Source organism: Patagioenas fasciata, chromosome 12 (assembly GCF_037038585.1).
Source record: "Patagioenas fasciata isolate bPatFas1 chromosome 12, bPatFas1.hap1, whole genome shotgun sequence".
Lineage (NCBI taxonomy): Eukaryota > Metazoa > Chordata > Aves > Columbiformes > Columbidae > Patagioenas > Patagioenas fasciata.
In genome coordinates, this window is record NC_092531.1 from 10789317 (window position 1) to 10812882 (window position 23566).

The following is a 23566-nucleotide window of genomic DNA, read 5'->3' on the forward strand; positions in this document are numbered from 1 at the left end:
TGTTGTTGTTTTTGTTTTGCTGTGGGTTAACATTTCCAGCAGGTGAATGTGAGGTCTGCATGGCAGTATAGGTGTCAGCAGCACTGCTTGAAGAATAAAGTAACTTCTTTCAATCAAGTTTATTTTCTGTTGGAAGCCTTTGTCTAAATTAGAACAGGAAAACAAGGGATAGGAATGCTCCCTAAAAGATATATGTGAAAACCACTATTTCAGTAATTTTCATCAGCATAGCATACTGTATGTTCTTCCTTCTCTACATATTAATCTTCCAGGTTCGATTGATTACAAATAAATTGAACTAATCCACTGTACAAGAAAACTTTTCTTAAATTAGCATCTCCCTTCAGTGTCATTTTTCTCCTCACACGAGATTGATCTACTTAAAAAAAAAAGTGTTAGCAGCTTGGCAAGTTGATATAGCTCAAAGCCAATTTCTTGTATAAAACTGTTGAGGAACAGAAAATATTCACTGTCAAGACATTTCAGCCAGACTCTGGAATGAGTGTTCTTTACTGATGATCTAATCAAGCTAGAGGTAAATCTTAACAGCTGAATAAAGAGGATGATGAGCATAGTCCCAGTATGATAGAAACACTATCCCTTATTCTCCTTGCCCCCTCTTTTTCATCCTTGGAAAGAAACAACTTGCAAAATACAAGTTAATGTTAGAATCTCACCCAAGTCACTATGTAATTAATACCAAGTGTATGCAAAGGCATTTTGTTGAACGAAGGCTAAAATTTTTAAAAATATCAAGATGTTTTTAAGTTCCACTATTTTCCTCTTTTTTAGCATGAAATTTTTCCTCCTTTTTCTATGTGTTCCGTTCCCACAACTGCCTTCTGTGACTTCCCTGCTTTCAGAGGAAAAGGCTCTGACCTGTTGTGCAGATGACATTGGTTAGACCCTGAACATTTTAGTGAACTCCCGTGCTGAAACATGTTTCTCCAGCTTTCAGTTTATACAATCTGTACCAGCCTGGGAACTGTGTTTTTCTATTAATACCAGCTTCTGAATTCAGGCCTCACACGTGACTCTGAACAGCATCAAGATGCCTACTTTTCTTGTTTCCTAAACTTTCTTAACCGTTAAGATTCATGGTGGACTTCTGCTGAAGCAAAGTGTACACCTTTGTGCCGTTTGTATTTGCCAGTATTTTTGCCAGAGATAATGTTTGGGGATTGCGCACTTCTAGAAACATCTCAAAAAAATGGGGAAACACAGATCTTTATTCAAGCAGAAGTTTAGCTCATGCACTGCAACAGTCATACATATAACAGTAAGAAAGTTATGATATAGGAACATATCAGCATTTCTGAAACTTGCAAATAATTCCAATGTGTTTATCCATGCAGCACAGCAAAAATTTTCCAATTATTTTCCTCTAGAATTCCACAATCAAACCATTATGCAATGTTTTAAATACTATATCTTCAGTTAACATGTTTTTTGGGGAAATAATTAAAGGGAAAACCAGCATTTTTTTTGCACTGGATTTCTTCACCTGCTTGATATTAGAAGATGTATTAAAAGGGTTGTTCAAGCCTCCATATCCTTTATTCAGTTTTGCATCTCTCTACCTTCTTTTGCAAGGCAGTAACTGTACATGTCTTATGTCAGTTCCAGGACCCTGTGAACCTGAAGACCTCATTGATGGAATCATCTTTGCAGCCAATTACCTGGGCTCTACACAGCTGCTCTCTGAGCGCAACCCTTCCAAAAACATAAGAATGATGCAGGCCCAAGAGGCAGTGAGCCGTGTTAAGGTAGGGGATTTGCATGCTTTGTAGAATACGCTCTGACCCTTTGACAGTCGATCTCTAAACAGCACAGGATCTGCAGCTTCAAACCTATTCTGAAGTGCACTAACACGCATATAGATCTAGTACTGTAAATACCATTGGTTTCCAGTGCTAATTAGGAAAATACTTAGAGCATCCCTGAGGAACAAAATATAAATTATTACAGAGTCTATTCAAAATTGTTTGGAAGCTGTATGAAGAATTCATGTATTAAAGACAAACTCCAGATTGCAATTAGGAAATATTAAAGTGACAAAGCACAGGATATTTGTTTGACTGTGGTTTTCCTTTTATGACATGAATTCCTTTAACTTACTACAAATTCTGAATATTACTCTCAATATATCAAATTATTACTTTTTTAGGACAAGAAGATTCATTACTTTTGTGTGTAGATTTGGTGTTATTTACAGTGAACAATTTCTGTGTAATAATGTAGCACAGACTGCTTCATACAGCTGTGCAAAAAAAAAAGCTTTTTTTCATTAATTAGCCAGGTAGGATATTTGTCTTTTACATTTTTTTGGTGAATCTGCTGTGAAGAGGTAGATTTAAATGCTAATAGAAGAGTTATGGGCTTAGTCAATAAAATATGTAATTGCTAAAAATTGCATGTTTTTGAAGGAAACCAGTTTGGAAAAATCATTTACTTAGCAAGAGACCGTCATGACTGATGATTGATTCAGCATTTAGAAACAAATGGAAGGCAAGAAAGGTCCAGTTCTTTAAACTTTCCAAACCTCTGAATTTCTGTTTAGCATACTGTGATGTTTCAAGCAGTAAGTAATTGCCGACTGCAATTAACTTCTTGAAAACTATTTTGTGTATTAATAACAATCCTAATCTGTCAGGGATACTTGACTACTTTAGATAGTCGTGGAAGAGAGCTTGAGTTACGATTTGTTTAACAATTACACATAGACATATGATTAATACGGATAGAAAACCTTGAGTTTAAAATAGTGCACGTACTGCCATTTTAAACTGCTGTATATTTAGCAGGATAAATGTTATGAGCAGCTGTTAAAAGACAACGCTCTTTGGTACCACTTTTTTTGCAATCAGTTAACAACGTGTAATGCCATTAAATCAAATTATGCTTGAGAACTGCATAAGATATAAAGAAATCTTTCCCTCTTGCACATCCTTTTCCCACTGCCCACAAATTTTTACTTTTTAACAGTCTGGATTCATAGCCAAAAGGTTCCCCTGACTTCCCACACTGTCTTTCCTCTTTGTGTGTACATCTGTCTGCATTCTTTTTTTATGCTGCTCCCCAGAGGATGCAAAAGGCGGCTAAAATCAAGAAAAAAGCGGTGTGTAAACTGTTTTTCTTGAATGCTAATGTTAACTTACGTTTCTGTCGTACTTGTTCTCCATGGAGTGTTGTGTCTTTCATTATGGGCCCTCATAAAGTTGTCATTTTGGTTTCTTCTTTGTTAAGTAGTAGAACACCTGGTGGAATAAAATGAACTCATTTTCTTCATTGTTCATTTAATGGAGTGCCTGTCTGCTGCTCTTCTTGTGTTGGATACCTGTGATTTGTTTAGTCCAGATATACAGCCAATGTTATCGGAGGGATCTTTTTTTAATGTAATGGTTATTTTTAGTTTACTAACCAAGCAGTAAGATGTATTTCCTGTGCCTGTGACTTACTGTATATTTATTAAATTATTGTCAATGTTTACAAACAAATACAATAAATTTACCAGGAGTAGCTGGAACAACTCAGACTGGGTTAAAAACTATACTTTAGTTAACTAAATACAGTTGACAAAAATATCACTAAAATTACTCTTGCTGTTTGTGATGGTCTTGGATGAAAGCGATGTAAATAATCTGTGCTAAAGTAGGTGCTTGCTTTGTATACTCTGAGTTCCAGCAGGAACCTGTTTGTTCCTCCAGGCTGCTTGCCCACAGGGCACTATTGCAGCCGGTGTTCGGCAGCACCCACGTTAGCAGCTTCAGAATAAAATGGCCCCAGACTGCACCAGCCTGTGCTAGAGCCAGGTATCGGTCTGCAGGCCAGAGACCAGTTCTTTGATCAAACACTGCAAGGAGAAATTATGTATTTGCTACCCTACCCTGTAGCTTTAAAGGCTTAGCTATGCCTATAATTCAGTCAGATTAATTTTACTTGAACTAAGGCTCATCCAGCAAAATACTGCTGTTCTGGCTATAGAGAATTTTAGTGTTTGAGCTCTCAGCCCTATGGGCTCCAAAAATTCACTCTTACCCACAAAATCAGAGTATTCTTCACTCTTTCTATGGACTAAATGCATTCTTTGCATGTATTTAGAAACACCTTTGAATAGCCGTCTTTGTAGTGGTTTAACAGTGCGATTGCTTCACATTACGCTTGAAGCGATCAGTGAATTTATCATTCTAAAGAGAAAACTCAAATTCCCCTTGTAACAAAGCATCTGTCTTTTAGACTACAGAGGGAGATTCCCAGGCCTTGACTGAAGTGGATCTGTTCATCTCCACGCAGAGAATCAAAGTCTTAAATGCAGACACACAGGTAAGTTATGATTAAAACTCCTCAAGAATAATGTTGAGTTGAACTGGGCTCTTATACCATTAGTGGGAAACTTTACTAAATTTCAGTTTTTCAACACTTAATCTCCAATTTTCCCATAAATCACATCTGAGCAACCATCCTCCTTGCCCAAGGCAAATTAGTAATTATTCATATTAAAGAAGCATTTGGAGACCACAGCAATGATCAGTCTTATCTTCTAGGAATAAACATATATATTCAATAAGAGATGATCTTCATAAGTAGGAAGTTTTAAGGAATTCACCATTAAAGGAATATAATTTATACACAGATTCCAATATTTAGGATAATAATCTCACAAGATTTCTTAGACTTAGATCATAATTACAGAAAGTCTTTAAATTTTCATACTTATGAGAGGCTGTGAAAAGGGAAATCTTAGTGACATTTTTTGCTTTAGTTTTCACTAAAAAACTCCACTGTATGCAGCTAACAGCAGTTGAAAAATGGTAAGACCTCAAGATACATTAAAGAACAAACCATTTAGAAAGTGTTTACTTAAGACAGATGTAGCCAAACAAGAAAATTCATCTTGTAATATCTGGAAAAATGATTGGAGCAACTTTATGCTATCCTTTCAGTGATACTCTGCCAGAACTTATGAGGGTAATACTTAGGGGTTGCTTGTTAGTGGTGTGTTTGGTTTTTTCGTTTGGTAGCAGAACACACCAAGGACTGTAAGTGCATTTAACTGTCAGAAAGACATCAAGCAAACAAACCATTGGTAGGCAGTTTGTGAGTAGATGAGCAAGAGTCAGCACAGATTTTTCAAAAGTAAATAATGTCAAATAAATCTTTTTATGACAGGGAATATATTTGTCCATAGCACAGAAGCAGCACACATCACCTATTGACTTAAATAAGGCTTTTTATCTCACGTAATATTTTCTAGATTATATGATCTATATACAAGAGATACCAGCAGGCTAAAAAATTTGGAGTGTACTTATTTCTGATATATTGCCATACAGATGGCAAGATGAAGAACTAAAGAGCAGACGGAGACTCATGGGCACGTTTCTCTGATGTAGTACTGTTCGATATTTTCATAAACAATCGAAGATAGAAAATGGTTACTCAACTTGTATCTTGATGTATAAGATTAGAATTCAGAAATATCACACCTAACTGAAGAAATAAGCTGAAACTATAGGACATATTTCAATAAAGACAAATGTAGCACTCTACATTTAAGATTTTGATTCATTTTTAGTTAGCATACAATTTGTTTTTCTAACAATGCAATTTGAGTGTTACTATCTTGTAATGTGAGGGTAATGATAGTATCTCCAATAAATGGATTATTTTTCTTTTAGCATAAGCAGATGTCATTAACATGCCACTAGAACTCCCAAGAGATTGAGCTGGATGAGGAGTAGAATATCCCATCTGACACAGGCAGCAGTATTTACAATCTGCCATCCATAAATTGTCCTGATACTGCATTTCATCCATGATAAACAATACCACTATCTGTTAGGGCTCAGCCTTTTTTGGACCACATGGTAAAGGTGCATCATCCAGAGAGTATATTATCAAAGCTCACGCCTACTTTTTGCATTAGCAGGAAATAAAATGCTAGTAAATATCAGATAGCTACAGACAATTATCAATAAACGAACACCTACAGTTTATAGTTGGAATGTATGGCAGTAAATAGGTAAGTTCTCTTTGTTGAGTAAGGACTAGTCTTCGTGGAAGTCACTCTTTCCCTTCAAATAGCTCAGCATTTCAGCTGAACACCAATCCTTTTAAAGGTAAAAAAGTAAAGTCCTTTGAGGCAGACCATAAACACTTTGTCAAAGTAACTGTTACCTTCTTCTCCTGATTCCCTTGAGATTTCTGGTGATATAAAATGCAATGCACTATGAGGAATGGTATCTGAGTTGTTCAACTAGATGAAAATAGCAATATTGGAAATAATTTTACCTACAAGCTCTCTGGCTTTTGCCCTGGGCATTGCTGCCAGCATGCTTTTGCATTTTTGGCTTGGTAATATTTTTTCAGTGCTAGTGAAGTTTCCCAACTGGTGCAATTACCACAGGTCTATTTCAGCTGGTGTGGCAGCTGGCAGAGACAATCTGTTCTTTCATAGCTTTATCAATTATATAAAACGTATTTCTGCAGCATGCCATCCGTGTTTTAATCCATCCGTAGTGTTGTATAGCTCACATGAGGTAGCAGCTGATATAAAATTTAAAATGCTCAGTTGAAAAATGACATGCAGCAGGGGTCAAAATGCTGAGTAGCACCAGTAAGGTACATTGCCATGTTGGAACAGAGCCAGCGCTGGTGATTGCGTTGCCCTCAGCAACACTAGGAAATGGCACCCTTGCCACTTTTAGTTGCTTATACATGTAGTTACCAAATACATTCAGCCCAAGATGACCCCTGTTTACTAGATGTGGTAAGGGCAACCTCAGGTTTGGCCACATGCCTGCTTCATATGAGAGTAATTCTTCCCTGACGGCTGCAGCTTTACAGTCTTGCAGTCAGTGCACAAAAACAGCAGCGATATCACAGCAGCCTCTCCCATCTTCTTGCTCCTTCAGTGAAGCTGGGAGCGAAGCAACTGAGAAGACTGGCAGAGAAAAAGAAAGATGCAGAGGTTGCAAATGTGTACGTGCAGAGCCTCTGGTAGAGGATTGGTTCCATAAAACCACCTCAGTCTTTAGGCTGTGTCATTCACACTCCCACAGGACTACTTCACTTGAAAGCTTGGAAAAATACGTAGGTTTTCCTCCTTCAGGTGTTCTTTGGGTTTCAAGAGGGATAACAAACAGGATTCTAAAAGAGAAAGGAAGGGTGATTCTTAGAAAGGGGAATCTGAACAGGAGAGGATAAAAGTTTTCAAGAAGGCCAAGAGAGGCTGAACTTCTAAGGACAAATATAAGGATAACAAGGATGGAATGGATGGGACTAGAAAAGGGATGAGGGAAAGAATAGAGAAGCAGATAAGTAGAGATGGAGGGATTCATGGGAAGATAACCAAGGAGGAGAGACAGTGAAAATGAGATAATGGTAATGGAAAATAGAGCAGAATGGAGTATGGAGTGAGAAAGGAAAAAGTCAAGTCAGGAGTAAGTAAAAAGTAAAGACATGTTTACAGTCACCATATATTATTTGCCTTATTCCTAACTGTAATTGCATCAGACTTGAAAAAGCTGGGAGGGAGTGGGGGAATGACTGCTTTCACCCCTACAAGAGGAAAATACAAAACAACCTTCGAGTAACTTCTGTGTGGTGATAAGGACAGAAGGACTTTCTTGGCAGGTGAGATTAAATGCATTCGTTTTCCCAGTCCGTTCACTCTTGTGTACACTGCCTGTATGATTACACCCTTACAGAATACTTAGTGCACACTGCTGAAAAGCAATTATCTCTGCAGAGCTCCCAAGATCCTGCTGAGAGATGTCCATTATAAAACATTTTTCCATACTGAGATAAGTGCTATAAATGCTGCTGAGCCCCTGCAACCCTTAGAGACACCCCCCAAACCATCTCTTAACCATTATCACTTTTCATAGTTTAGGGATGAGCATAGAACATCTTATTTCAAGCCTGAGAAGAACCATTGCAATAATCTTATGGGTAGTGATTCTCTTCAGTAACACAGGTGGTTCTAAGAAACAGTGGTTATTGATATTTTTCTCTCTGTGTCAAGTTAAATTGTACTGAAATTCTTAAAACAATGCCTCTTGTCGACTTGAGGAACAATCTTTCTATCTTAAGCCTTACAGGTTTGCTCAACTAATGGTAAACTAATACATAGGATGCTGCTGCCTATATAAATTATGCAAATAGTGTATTAGCTCATACCACATTGCAGTGTTTTTTGGAAGATCAGATATCAAGGGATACCCTGCCACTACAGACACAGCAAGGAGGGTATCTCAGTCTTCTCATATGGGTCAGTTGGATGAAAAGTGACCTCATGCTGCTGAGGGAGATACTCCAACACAAATCAAGAGTCACTAGCAGATAATTAAAAAAAGAAACAACAAAAACAACAAAAAACCCCAAATGTCATATTAGGAAAAAAAAAACCCCACAACAAACAACAAACCAAACCCAAACCAACAACAAAAAAACCAACCAAAACAAAACACAAACCAGTAGTCAATTTTTCTTTCTTCACATTAGAAATGTCTACATATGTATTCACGTGGATGCCAAAACCAGCGGAGACAACCTCAGTCTTGGCCAAGAACCAAAGATATTTTAGACACCAGAAAGCAATTTACTGACTTAAAACTAACAGAGATCACAAAGTAAACAAATTGATTCAATAATAAGTATTCCATTAATTCCAGCTGAGGCAGAATTTGGTGGATGTTTCTAGCTGTGCAGGCAGGTGCAGGGGACATCCTCAGCAAGTTGGATCAATAAAACTATTATGCTTCTGGTTGTTTCCAGTTTGAGCAATAAATAAAAGTCTGCAAAACCCTCCAAACTGACCAATGACCCCAGCAAGAAGGAATTTTTCAGATGGGCCCTTTCTGTTTCTTAAAGAAAGGAACAGTTCATCTCCACAATGGCAAAATACATAAAGAAATGATAGAAAACAATGCTGACAAAGCATGGTTTGGAAGCCCTTTCTTGGTCTTTGTTTCAATAAAAAGATTCATCTTCATTAACGTAAGTACTTAGCATAAGGTTTTAAAGTAAGCAGCATCTATAAAGCTCAGGTTTGAAATGTCCCATAAAAACAGACTTCGGACTCTTTTGCCTTAAAGACAGAATCATAGAACCATTCTGGTTGAAAGAGACCCTCAGGATCATCAAGTCCAATCCTAACCTAACTCTGGCACTAAACCATGTCCCTAAGAACCTTGTTCAACCAATGGCAAGAGACTGGATTCAGTACAGCACACCAGCTACATTTGAGGCTGAATGAATTGTCCTGGCAGCCTGCTGTTGAAATGACCTCTCCTGAGCCTCCTGCAGTCTCCTGTCACACAGAAGCACACACACGGTATGAATGCTGGAACAGGACACAGACGTGTCACTCACCTGACAGCAGAGTCTGGCTGGTGTGAAACCAAGCAGGAGCAAAGGCGGCTCCAGGTAGAGAGGATGAGCACCTCAAGTCCAGTGGTGACATGTGGGCAGTAGGGGGTGAGGAGTGACAGCACAGTCACACGGTGAAGAACAACATACAGTCCTTGAATGTCCTTGGGAAAAAAAATCTAAATAATTGCTGCCTTAAAATATCATTATATGGCTTCTATGGGTCCTTATAGCTAGAAGGCTTTTTCTAATATTTTGTCTAAATTGTCAAAATATCTACTGGATAAGCACTACTACCATAAGTTATATTACTGTTATTTTTTTCCTTCCTCTGTAATTATACATGAACTCCAGTAATAGTGATTTTTTTGAAGGCACTTAAAGGAACTACAGTCAATCAGATTACTTGATTGCATTCCTAAAACTTCCATTTTAAACCTAAAAGGTTCTTACCATTATGGAACATCTTCCATATCATCATGCTTTTCTGGGACCTTCGAGAAGTTGTGGCTTTTTATTTATGTAAAACAAAACCAAACAAAAACCGCCCAAACCAACCAACCAAAAACCAAAGGAGAAATCAGGTTGCTTATACCATATCTTGATTAAACCTGTATGAAGGTACAAATAATTGTCTAAAGCATTAGCATAAACAAGTATATAATTCTGTTTGTCTTTGCAGTCCTAAATATATGAAAATCCTTTTAAATTATCATGGTAGCAAAGTCACATACATCGTTTTCATAAAATAAGATTACTTTACATACAGAAACCTTTTAAAGACAATGAGACTGCTAGCTGTTGAGCCACATTGATTTATTCATACTTAACACTGAGTTAAGAAAGACTAAAATGTACTACAAGTTCATAGTTTGTGGTGCACAGAAACTGTTACTTCTTTGAAGGTTCTTCCTTCTGGGAGCTCATCACTCATATAAGAAACAATTTATAGAAACTTGAGATGGAAATAAAAGATAAAATAGTAATATCTGAAATAAAACAAGTTTAGTGACAACATATACTTCTCTGACTACAGATATGCACTCTGTTTTCATTTGTCCAAGACAACTCAATACTTAAACAAAGCCACTGAATAATGATATATTCCTGTGAGAAAAAAAAATTGGAAGTAGTAGGTTGAGATTTCCCTGCTAATAGCAGAAAGTAAAATAAGAATTTAAAAGGCTAAAGTAATTAAAAATATGCAGAGCTCAGGGATTTGAGACAGCGGCAGGAAGTTTCAAGGCTTTTTATATTTAGTACTCTTCATGGTGTTCTTATGTAAGAAATGTTCATTAGGATGAAGCTTGGACAGGTTTCCACTTAAAATCATTCTCACAGGCAATGGCTCTTGTGAGTTGAGGTCTCCCAGTACAACCAATTTAGCAGCCTAATGACATTGACTGGAACAGGATGTTGCCCGTGAGCTCCGACACTAGACCCATTCCCTCCAAACTGATCTGAGGTATGTAGGTCACCAGAAAAAAATATTAAAAAATTCTGCTTACAGAGAAGGTGAAATACTGTCTTCATAGATCTTCAATAAGAAAGTATCACTTTGCTGTATATTAGATGAGAAAAATGTTACATTAGATATTATTGTAGGACATGATTTTTTTAAAAAAATTGGGAAATTATAACACTTTCTCATATACATATGACTTCCCTAAAAATTCGTCTGTCATTGTGAAATGCATCTGTTTCATTCAGCAAAACCAATACAAAAGGGAAACATAATTTTCTAACAGCATGAAAATGTTTATAAGTCAGTAGTACCGATCTTCATTATTGCTTTACAGTAGCAACCACATTGTATTTGCTCAGGTGACACTCCCACTGAAACCAATTTCTTGATCAGCCACTATGGTTGGAGAGCGGGCCCATGGACTGCACAGGGAATATCAGAACTGGGCCCTCTCAGAGTGCGTCTGTAGCTTTGTTGTTCTCAAGCAAGAGGCCATCCAGGAGAGGGAAGGTGCGGTATTCGTAGAATAGCAGGCATGACAAATAACTTTATTTCTCTTTGCAGGAAACCATGATGGATCACGCGCTGCGTACAATCTCATATATTGCTGATATTGGTAACATTGTGGTTTTAATGGCGCGACGCCGCATGCCAAGATCAGCTTCTCAAGACTGTATTGAAACAACGCCTGGTGCCCAGGAAGGAAAGAAGCAGTACAAAATGATATGCCATGTCTTTGAATCAGAGGATGTAAGTAAATGGAATTAAATCTACTCAAACACCAGGTCATTTAGAGAATTTCTGAAATTTAATATAATTTCTTGCATGAATTTTTGTTGTCAGTAGCTTTTTATGATTGAAGCTATAGGTAATCTGTGGAAACATTAACCATTTTTTGGTCCATATTAATCTCTCTTTTCTGTCTCCAAAAATTCATCTCACCAAGTCCCAAATATCCACTCCCTGTCTCATGTGTTACAGAATCATTTGTGTTCTTTCAACAATGCTTCCCCAAATCCTTTAGTACCTAATTATTTGGAGTTGTCTGGAAGTCAATGGCCATTTATGGCCAAAATTAATTTCTGGGATATCAACTTGATCATTCATCCTGGACTGAATCCTTTAGTCCAGTGGTTTGGCACATAATGACACAGATAAACCTCCAGACTCTTGGCAATGAGGCAGAACCCTTCTGGACCTCTTTCAACATGAAGCCAAGTTGCTGCGAACATCTACCAACTTGGCAGGCTTGGCAGAAGGTTGCCCTCTACACAGTCTTCATTCCCTTACGGCTTACTTCCCTGCAGTTGGTATACACACTGTCAAACGTCCTTTGATGTTTAAGGACACATACAGCTGTTTATTTTTCAGTTCTCTTTTTTCATCCCTAGCAAAGATTATGAATTAGAATTTTTTTATAAATACCGCAGAGCTAAGAAAAGTTAGTTCTCTATATTTATAGAAATTTTTCTTCACAGCCAGAAAAATTTAGCAATTCTTAAATAAAAGGCTAGGAAAAACTCATTACTGTCTCAGAACACCTATACAACAGAAAGCATAATTTCAGTCACTTTATGCTGTGAGATCCTCTGGGATCCAATACCATATTAGCCCTAAACCAATTTTTTGTTAAAATTCCATTGAAAAAAGCAAGTGACCACTTTAGGTTCTAATTTTCACTTGCGACAGAATTCCCAAAAGGTGAAAGAAGTTGGAGTCGTTCTCAAAATAGGGTCACAGGCGCAGTGGTTGCAAGAGAGTTCTGTACATCTCTGCCGCATCCTGTGCCCCCGCTGTGAAGAGTGCTGGTGTGCCATGCCCTCACCTCTTGTGGCAAAGGAGGAGAACCTTGCTTTACTGCTGTTGTACAGCCAGGTGTGGTTTGGTAGCAAAATACATATTTGTGTCTGAAGTGGCAGACCAGGGGACTTCATCCTAGAACACTTATGGGAAAGATACCAAACTAGTAAAACAGAAAAAGCAAAATTTGTTGTCTGTTTCTAACTTGGCAATTGAGATACAGGTATTTGTTATAGGCAGTAAATGTTTCTGACCATCATTATATAGAAAGAGCTTGAAATATGTATATATTTCTGTCAAACCAATTAAAAAATAATTTAGTTCTTTGGTTCAGACAGTCATAACTCACAGGTTGCATATTTTTTTGAGCAAGCAGTCATTTTCATTATTTTAAAGCAATTAAGGCTGTGAAGCAGAAATGGCATTGTCTAAAGGTTAGAGTGCCAGATTGGGATTGTTCTCGGCTCTGCCACTGCTTTGCTGGGGTGACCTTTCAAGGAACTTAATTACATTACCTCTAAGTGGTACATAATCTGAACGCTTTCATAAACAGTCATAAAAACTTGGAAATATAGATGAACTTAAGATGTGAGAACTGGCTGTTACTAGCAGTAATAGATTAGAATATGGCATCTAGACATGTTGGTTTTGAGAATGTAGAATGGAGGCGACAGCAAAAGACTGACTACAGAGAAAACAGTAGCACTGGAGATTGAAAAAAGAAGTCTATAAGGACTGGTGCTAAACTTTAATACAGGAATAATAATGTTTTACAGGTTTGATGTAGTAATATTTTTAGGGAGTTACGCTGTAAGATGCAATTAACTCCTCAGATCATTGGGAGTTACACATATCCTGATGACAGAATGCAGTACCTGAAAACCATAAATTTACAAAATGCAGCATGGCATTTCCCTGGGAGCTACATTAGCTCACAACAGGAAATTTAAAAAAAAAAATCAGGTGTAGAAGAATTTGACTACAAATTCCTTTTATCTACCTGTTTCTCTGTGTTCCAGTGTCATCTAGTGGAACAAGAAAGTAAATTTCATGGCAGTTCAATAATTCTTTAATTAGTTGACTTTTGCAGTGTGCTGAATGTGTGCAGTTGTCTAATATTATCATAATCTTCGGTTTCTGTAGATTTCTTTCTAATGCATATATATTTCTGACACATCCAAGTACCAGTTACTGTAATGCTTCATTAATTGTACTGACTATACAGCCCACTGTAATGGGAAGTCATATTTTACTGCATACTGTAGTAAAATGCATGCATAGATAAGTGCTTCAAAATTTAATACAGACACAGGATTTTGAAGAGTGGTTCTTAACATTAACAAGCTATAATCATGGCTCTGGCTGCATTCTTGCAAGTGCCTCAACATTGCCTGTCAGGGTGTTCATGGGAACAGCCATGGTAGATGTGCAGTGGGTAAGCAGGGTATTACTGGTTTGCTGGGAATATGAGACAGGTATCATGGCAGTAATAGGAGACCAGATGGTTTTCATAAAGCAGTGTTTTCAGTCTTAGAAAACTAAGGTGAAGAAGCAGCAGGTGACACGACAACCAAAATCATCAGTGCATACATGTTTGTGAAGACATGTGCAAGCAGAGCATCCATTCTCATCACTCCTGCAAATGTAGTGTGATGAGAGCAGGGTTTGTGACAGTCTTTTCTGTGAGCTCGCTTCCATATTGGTACACAGCCAGTACTCTCCAGTGTTTATTGGAACAAGTACATAAACAGCATATGGCTGCTTGCTACTGCAACGAACTGATGAAAGGAGAATCAGCAGTGTTTTTAAATGGAGTTTGCAATTTGATTTTGGATATAATGGATCCTTTCTGTAGAAATGACCTTGAAGTTACTTTATACCCCTAGTAATGCAGCAACTACACAGGATCCTTTATTTTGACTTGTCTTAAAGTGCAATTTCTCTCTTGTTTCTTATGGCTTCAGTGGTAAACTGTTTATCAGTCCTTTCTCTGAGCTGCGTTTTATTCTACTTTCTAGGCACAGCTGATAGCTCAATCAATTGGTCAGGCTTTCAGTGTGGCTTACCAAGAGTTTTTAAGAGCCAATGGCATTAACCCAGAGGATCTCAGTCAAAAAGAATACAGTGACATCATCAATACCCAAGAGATGTACAATGATGATCTCATACACTTTTCCAATTCAGAAAACTGCAAAGAGGTAAGCTAGTTTTGGAATTTCATTTCAGATTGGTCCATTTTTTCAGCGGAATGCAATTCTTATGGAAATATCTTTTGGCATTTTAAGGATGACTTCACATCTTAAGATGTGTGGCTTCATCAATACTGTGTTACTAGAATCAACTTTGTAAGTGTTTAGAATTTTTTCATTTTCATGTTCTTTCTGCTTCTATTGATCAAAACAGTAATAAAGTACATTTACATCTGACATAGATGACCTCTGTGCTATTCACAGTACACAGTAGTATAAGGCGTTTTTCTGTTTTACTAATGTATTGATACAGAAAGAGAAATTACAGTTCATTCTAATGCAGGTTCTAAGTGATTTCTTACTTAGTAGACCATGAGTCCAGGATGCTGTGGCATTGAGCAGACCAGTTTCTCTTCCCCTATTAGAACATGTATAAAACTGTCACAAGAAATGGAGTTTCAAAATCATAATGCATGAAAAGGTGAGAATTTCCCTTAAGTGCCCCAAATTACACAACTATTTACATTTTTGAAATAGCCATGTATTTCACATTTTGCATTTCATGCAAAAGTCACTGTAATATTGTGCGTTCCAAATCAGAATGTGGTGAGTGCAGTTGCACCCAGGTTCTGCTTCGTCTTATATTGCTGCACCATAACAGGTATGTGGCCCATGTTGCAAAGGTCAGAGTTTCCATGCTATGTCCTAAAGTAATCTTACTTTGAGAGGAACTGCAAATTGCTTAATTCTTCAGTCAGAGCTTTCTTACACTCCTTCGAGCATTACAGGGTCTTTTGTACAGCATGTGTGTACTTGGGAAGAGAGTATTTTTCACCTATACCTGCAGATAGAAAGTTTTTGATGTGATGGTAGTTTTGTGCAGTCACTAGATGTCAACAAAGTGGTTTCATGTACATATGACTATGACAAAATACTTGTAGCAAACAAGGGAAAATACAGTTGAACAAATCTTGGTTTAACTTTGAAGCAGAACAGAAAAACACAAATATGTCACATTTCGAAGTGGTTTAAAAGGTCATTATTTTTGTGGCACCTTTGCTACTAATTGGTTTATGAATGTTTGAACGATGACAGAATTGTAGCATACTGGTTGGTTCAAAGCCTTGAAAGGTAGCTTCAACACAAGTCAGCTGGCCTTTGTGATTCCCATAAACACAGATGTCCCTGTCCTTCCAGATTTGAAATAAAAGAGTTCCTAGTCTTTCGTTAGAGTATGTTCTCTACTTAATTCTTACCTCTCTTCTGTAAAAGTTACATATGCTATGATTACTGAACAGTTAACATCAGCACATTTGAGGAGGAGATGTCATTTACATTACATCAGTACCTCAGGGATCTTAGATCAACATGCTAGGCACAAACATTAATAACAACAACAAAAAACACCACCACAACCAATAAAGAGATCCTGCCTGAAAATAAGGAGAGACAAACCCTGAGATCAAGAGACAACCTGATGAGCAGTGATGGCAGAAGTGGAGCTGGACATTTTCCATGTCCATTGTCCATGTTCCAGGCATTACCTTAGCTACAAAAATGTTAGAGTCTCCTCTAGCTGCCAGGTTCCAAGACTGATAGAACTTCTTTGGCATTCACTCCTTTGGTATTCAGTTCCACCACTTTCTACAGAGCATTAACCAATGTCTTAGTTTTTTGCTTATTATAAGGACCTATATGACCTTCAACAAACAAGTGGAAGATACCCCTGAATAGGTATGCGCTACACAGTTTCAACAGCGGTTTTGAAGTCATGCTACTACCGAATGGCAAAGAATATAATTCTTTTTGTAATTTGTAGGTGTTATTCAAGAACAACTGAGATCCTAGTGCTCAAATTTAGGTGAATCAAAGCAAAAAACTTTTTTTTTCTTTTTAATTGCAGCTCCAGCTAGAAAAACAGAAGGGAGAAATTCTTGGGGTAGTGATTGTGGAATCTGGATGGGGATCCATTCTACCCACCGTTATCCTGGCCAACATGATGAATGGAGGCCCTGCAGCCCGTTCAGGAAAACTAAGCATTGGTGACCAAATTATGTCCATTAATGGGACCAGTTTAGTTGGTCTACCTCTTGCAACATGCCAAGGGATCATAAAGGTACCCCAAACTTACAACTGTATGCTGTATATTGTAAACCAGCAGGGATGTAATATTCTGACAAGCGACCCTGTAGATTCCCAGCATAAGATTTTTCATACCACTGTACAAAAAAATCAAAACCAGTAATCTGTTATCAAAAAGCAGAATTAGAAACAGAGATTCAGAGGTGATAATGTACAGAAATTTAGGGCTGGAGAATCAGACTTCAGCTTTAGTACTGGGCTATAACAAATGATGCCAGGTCTGAAAAACTTGCCTAAATTAAGTTACTTAGCTGTCTTCAAAGTTTCAGGCTTCCCCACAGCCTCTAAGTTGCAATCTGAGGATTAAGACCTACTATGCTTCTTTTGGCTCCCTGTAGTTGAAATGGATGGAGGCTGGTAGACTGTGAGTATATAGATTCCCCAGGCATGATGGCATCTCAGAATGCATTATCTTTAATAATTCTAATGTCTGTGCAGGTTTACCAAGTGCAGCAGGAGATTAATTAGCCAGACGCTGGTAAAAGGCAAGCAGTAGTCAGTTTTGGTTTTTCTTGAAGACTTTCTTGAGGTTTCTATAGTAGTTAAATGCAAAGTTTTGATGTGTTTTCTTGGGCCAAATAGCTTGGGAAATAAATGAAACAGAGAAGCATATCTCTAGGTTAACAATGGACTTCTATTAACTCTAGCTGTTCTTTCTCAGATCAGGTGCTTTACGCTCTTGCAGTTAAGAAACTACTAATGAAAGAGCTAATGAAGATCCATTTCAGAAATTGTAACTTTTGGACTATCTTACAGGGTCTCAAGAATCAGACACAAGTCAAACTGAACATTGTCAGCTGTCCTCCTGTTACTACTGTCCTCATAAAACGGCCAGACTTAAAATACCAGCTGGGCTTCAGTGTGCAGAATGGAATTGTAAGTTTCTGTGGTCAGTGATTGTTTGGGTTTTTTCCTCTTTCTAGAAACACACCCAAGTACTTGAAAAAAATCATTGCACATGACCTCACTTTTTGTACTGTTATGCCTTAATTAATCAAAACCTTACAATCACATCTCTGAGTAATTTAATGCAAAGGGACAACACCAAGAGAACAAGTACTACCATTCTTGAAGGATTTTCCTATATAACGCAGCTGCAAGATTTACAGCCCAGATTCTCTGGTGCAATAGCTGGATGAGCTAATTCGCATGTAACTGTCATAAGTGTGCCAGAGTTGCAAAGAAAACAATTACGCTAAACCAGGTTTTTAAAATTATAACATGCTAATCTTAACTCTGATCCTGTTGCTTATTCTCAAATTTCAGCACACACTCACTAAGACTTAATTTTTCTTCTACTGTGCATAGTTTATTTGGATCACATGGTAGTGGGCAAGGGAACATAATTGTGACCTCCTCTGGTCACTGATCACCTTCTCACTACAAGTAGCTGAAATGTTGTGGCCCAGGTATCCCTTCTCTGCATTCTGCAATTTCCCTGTAGTAACAGCAGCAACCAGGAGAATGAATGTGGCAGGAGCACTTACCAGGGCAGCTCCAGGTCCTCCTCTTGTAGTTCTTCCTTCCCAAGCCACTCTCTGACACCTTGCCAACACAACTAGCTGAGACAGTCACCTGGCCTTTCTGGGGGCTGATACTAGCATTAGGGACTGCCTGTAGTGCAGGACCATCACCATCTCCTCTTCCTCCAGTCTAGGAAAAAAAATAATCAGGCTGCTCACACAGAAAACCACATCACAAAGGACTGTGGGCTCTGGTCCCCTGTTCTGTGAAACTCATTGATTGAAGTTGCCGGATTTCTGTGTGCCACCCTTGGAAGAGTAGCAGCTAATTCTACAGGATACAGTTCATGGGTCTTATTGTGCTTTAGTAAACAGATGGCTCATTAGTGGATTTTCAGCTCTGTTAGCCATCTCCAAGTTATTATTGTACCTAAGTTTTAAGTGTTCCTACGTAAGATCATGTATCACGTTGTGGTCACAGCAGAGATTTGTATAAAGAACACTGCTCCAAGCCTTGCTCCAGCTGGAAGCACTCTGAAGCGATACCTACCCCAGGTTGTGATCCTTCAGCAGCAGAGGTTTAAAGTATTTGTCATGTTTGGGATTAATGCTCTGCACTTGAGTAGAGAGAGGTCTGTAAAAAAATACAGAAATATCAGGTGTGCGGTATATTTCTGCCCTCTTTTGCCTGTACTTAATTCCTGTTCACATAAGGATATATGTATGTTAAGTGGGTATGAATATTGCTGGCAGTTCACTCTGGGTTAGCAAATCCCAAGTCTTGGTACAAAAAGGATAAAAGGGATAGAATCTGGTGTTAATAGATCTCAGAGAGTGTGCTGAGAAGAGCACATAATACTTTATAAGGCACTGGTTTATTTCCTAATTGCTGTCTTTTATAAATCTAGTATGTTCATCTAGTGATAAAAAGAGGAAAATACATTTCAGGAACAATGAGGAATACTGCACCGAGTTTATCTGATCTTGGAAGACCTGTCAGCATTGGTGGGGCTTGGGTCACAGCTGGGGAAAGAATCAGGCCAAGGTGGATTAGAAGCAGCTTATCGAGTCCTCCCATGGACAGAGGCAGTTACAGAGTTTGTGAGGCAATCTATTCATCTTGTCTCAGCTAATCATCTCCTATATAATTGCAGCCTTAGTTTAATAAATTCTGCAGACTGAGACTGTTTTCCTTCATAGCATGCTCACTCCATCTACTGGGCATTTGTCATATTCACACTGGATGGTCATAATTCCAGTTAAATGAGCAACATTTAGATGGACATCCAATATGAAGTTCACCCAATTCAGCATAAAAATCCTTCTCAGATAAAAAAAGAAAGCCTTGCAATACATTTCATATATGAATATTCTGTGTCTGAATATGAAAGGAGAGATTAACATCTTTTGTCAGGCTGCTATATAGACATGCTTCTGGGCCTGCAAGTCCTTCCTCAGATAAACTCTTACTTAACCTAACATTTGAAAATATGACTCTGCAAGGTATGCCTCTCTGGTAGCTGAGCACTGAACTTTTAAAAAGCAGTTTTGTAATTTCCAGCAGTTGCTATAAATTATGACAGGACTCAGAAATAATATCCTTTATTGACTTAGCATTAGCACAGTGGAGAAATAAATGGCTTGCCAGAATGGGTATAATTAAATGGCGCTCACTGCTGTGCCATTACCTCATTACGCATGCAGCTGGTGCCTATTCTGTGCCTCTTCTGACTGGGGTTTCGTGGTGGTTCCTTTTCACGCTGCCTATCTCATCTGTGCAGCATGTACAGCTGTCATGTTAGTGAATAGCCCATGAACAACCTGGACATACAAACGTACTATGTGAGCTGGGTTTTGCTTGCACAGGGTATCAGGAAGATGCAGAGACTGGGCTGCTGCAGAAGACTCTTTTCTTTTTGTATTCTGTATAGTTCAATTAGTGCCAAGCCTCAAGTTGTGCTTCATGCAGTACGAGGAAGTTTTAGTTAGGGAGCAGCACTACAGTATACATCAGTGTTAATTTTGCAAAATTCCTCTTGCACTAATGATGTAAATATTCTTCATAGCTCTTGAAAGTTACCGATGTGATTTCACTGCATATTTATAAAAGGAATCTAAAATTTGAACTGAAAAATGAGAAAAAAATATTGTGCATACACATGAAAAAAATATTGTGTGTGATGGGGAGGTGAAAATAAAGTGACCTATCAGCCACCTCCTGAAAATCATTATACTACACTTCTTTTAAAATGATGGTGTTTAAATACAAGTGGTCCTCTCGTATCACATCATCTTCCTAGATTATGAAAAATCTGTGTATTACCAGTTGTATTTTTACTGCTGATAATGTACCAGTTCTCATTCTAGATCTCTGAGCTGAGACACTTTCTCTGAGAAGTGTATCTACCCCATCCCTAGCCTAGCACAATTCTATCTAAAAATACAGTAAAACTAGGTAAAAAGTTAAAAAAAAGACAGCTTTTCTTTCTTCCTTGCCTTTGTTTATATTTATTTAAACTGTCTGGGGAAAAAAAATATATAGGGTTTAGAGTAAAACAGGAGTGAGATGAGGAGAAACCTTGTTTAATAGGTTACATTAAGGCATTTACACTGAATAAAGTTAGTTTGCTTTGTACTGTTCTATCCTTTATGTTTTGCTACACAATGGGCAGTGGCAATAAAACTGATTGTGAAGCTACTGAAGTTTCACATCTGATACACTGCAGCTTAGCTAAGACATTGCAGAATCTGTAACAGCTGAATAAACTGAACCAGTATGGTTTCCACCTTTTTTTTCCCCTTCAGTTTACACAGTAAAGAAAGTATAGGGCTCTTGCTTACAAGAAGATCCAGATGCATCACGCTTTATTTAATAATATTACAGCTGTCACCACGTTCAACAAGGTGCTGCTCTGAGTCAGCCACTTGCAAGTACAAGAGCCACGTAAATGTGTGCTTTAAGTACAATATATTTCTTTACATCTGTACTCTGTCTCTAGCTTGACAGGATCTGTGATGCTAGGCAGAGCCACTTGGGCTCTGTGTCTATCTTTCTATAATACCTCATTAAAATAGTTAGTGCTCCCAAAAAGGAAGCTGACTCCCTTCCCTGGAGAGGGATCACGTTCTTGAATGAAGAGACGAGACTGCTTCCTGTGTCTGAGGATGTTAGAAAGAAGAAATTCACTGATGGTATTAAAAGCGCTTTGAGAGGCGCACAATGTAAGGTGCTCTGGGTAGATATGCAAGCCATTATTTTTTCCTTTATGCCAGTGGGCAAGGGGTCACATTTCCATTTGCTCTGAAAGCTTGTATTGCAGCTGGCTGTACTGTCTCTGTATTTTCTTTTATATTGTGAAAAATATATTTACAGGGTCTCTTTTGGCGCATTCTGCTTTTTGTCCTTTCAGATTACAGCATACAATCCCCAACAGCAAGGAACAAACTGTTATTCTGACAGTGAGTTGAATTGAGAAGCTCTCTATGAAAGGGATGATCTATGTAGTACAGCTTATCTTGTCAGCTATATGATTAGAAGATAGACTACCTGCAAAACATACATTGTATGTGACCAGAATTCAAGATCTAATTCTGTTAAGGGTCCAGATGATGCCTCTATCCATATAAGTCCATCAGAAATAGTTTATGAACCACAGTAGGTAAAACTCACCCACTAGTGATAGAGTGGTGGAAGGTAAGTCTCACTGCATGAGAAAATCTTTTTTCAGAAGGCTGAGAAAAGCCTTTTATAAACAAAGAATAACTCTATGTTTTCACTCCGCATATCAAGACACCTTGAACTTTGAGTAAGAAGGGACTTCCTTTTTTATAGTATTGTTATTTATGAGGAGGAATTTAATGGAAACTGCTAGTGTCATACAGAAGAGATTCTGGTCAACCACAGCCAATCACAACCACCTTCAATATATTCTAGCTTGGCCATCACCCCATATACTGTGTTTCTGAATTTGATTACAAACTCAATGGGACACAAGCCACATGTTATCATACTTGTATTTAGCTCTGAGCAAACTACCAGATCTCAGCAAGTAATAATTCCTGGCACATGATTCTAACCAGTGAGAATAACCACAGGAACAGCCACTGCTGGATGCTCTAGCACTCACCTCTCACCTCTCTTCCTCCAAGAACAGTTTTTTCTCAGTACACAAAAGGTAAATCTCAGCACTGCTAGGCTCTGCTCAGTTCCAGAGACTCAAGCTATACATTAGCTGCCTTCTACCCTGCATGAGCTTAGTCTTCTAAAATAATTCACCAGCAATTTCTATCTGATATACAGCTGTTTATTCTGTCAGGGAGGGCCTTGTCAGAGCACAGATCTCACTGCTGAGGAAGAAGCATTCTTTCAAAATCGCCATACCAGACTGAGATTTTTCTTTCTGCCTGTACACCACATATGTTGCAACCTCAGAATAATTTTGTCTGCTGCTGGTGAATGTAACTCTTCTTGTAGAATTATTGCTTTATTGTAGGGCACGTAAAAAAATCAAAACTTGTGCCTAGTTCTTTACTGGTACCTGCAGCTGCCAGTTGAAACAGCGGCCTGGCTTGCCTTCTTCATCCTAAGCTCCCTATGGCCAGCAGCACCATAAAACATGGAGAAAAGCAGTGGCTCTGGAGAGCAGAGTGCTCTTTTCCAGCCTGCAGAGGCACAGGAAACAAGCTGTCACACTTCGCAATGCTGAGGACAGTCTGTAAAAAAAAAAAACAAACAAAAACAAAACCAACAGAATTTGCACATTTCGGAAACTTATAAAATTATTTGGGTGGAAGAGACCTTTACAGCTCATCCAGTCCAACCCCCCCGCCATGGGCAGGTTGCTCAGAGCCCCATCCAGCCTGGCCTTGAGCACTGCCAGGGATGGGGCAGCCACAGCTTCTCCAGACAGCTGTTCCAGTGCCTCACCTCTCTCATCAGATAAAATGTCCTCTTAAATCTCTGAGATAGGTCTTTCCTTGTATCTTTGTAAACCTTTTTACAGATCACCAGCTTTCACCTCAGAATGTCTTTCAGCCTAAAACTAGTGTTTGTGCAGGGTTAAAGATTAAGCTTTACGTCAGTCTTTTTCATGTATGTGAAAAAGTTGCTGTTGTAGATTAAGCTTTTCTGTAGC

The 23566-nt window shown here is 38.3% G+C and overlaps 1 protein-coding gene and 1 long non-coding RNA gene across 10 annotated transcripts in view; one reads left to right on the forward strand and one right to left on the reverse strand.

Annotated features, from left to right (window-relative positions):
• APBA2 (amyloid beta precursor protein binding family A member 2) overlaps positions 1 to 23566 on the forward strand; it is a 100122-nt gene that overhangs the window by 73292 nt on the left and 3264 nt on the right. For 7 of the 9 annotated variants that reach the window (XM_071813844.1, XM_071813845.1, XM_065847114.2 and 4 more), the window contains 7 exons: positions 1621 to 1766; positions 3083 to 3118; positions 4237 to 4323; positions 11402 to 11587; positions 14656 to 14835; positions 16730 to 16942; positions 17725 to 17844. In XM_071813844.1, coding sequence (XP_071669945.1) covers positions 1621 to 1766; positions 3083 to 3118; positions 4237 to 4323; positions 11402 to 11587; positions 14656 to 14835; positions 16730 to 16942; positions 17725 to 17844 — 968 coding nt within the window. The remainder of the gene's footprint in view (positions 1 to 1620; positions 1767 to 3082; positions 3119 to 4236; positions 4324 to 11401; positions 11588 to 14655; positions 14836 to 16729; positions 16943 to 17724; positions 17845 to 23566) is intronic. The other 2 variants (XM_065847118.2, XM_065847119.2) reach the window with 2 other exon arrangements.
• Positions 11627 to 23145, reverse strand: LOC139828925 (uncharacterized). The gene is made up of 4 exons (XR_011741005.1): positions 22970 to 23145; positions 18982 to 19065; positions 18456 to 18621; positions 11627 to 15667 (listed from the first exon to the last, which is right to left on the reverse strand). It is a non-coding gene; the product is annotated as an uncharacterized lncRNA (long non-coding RNA).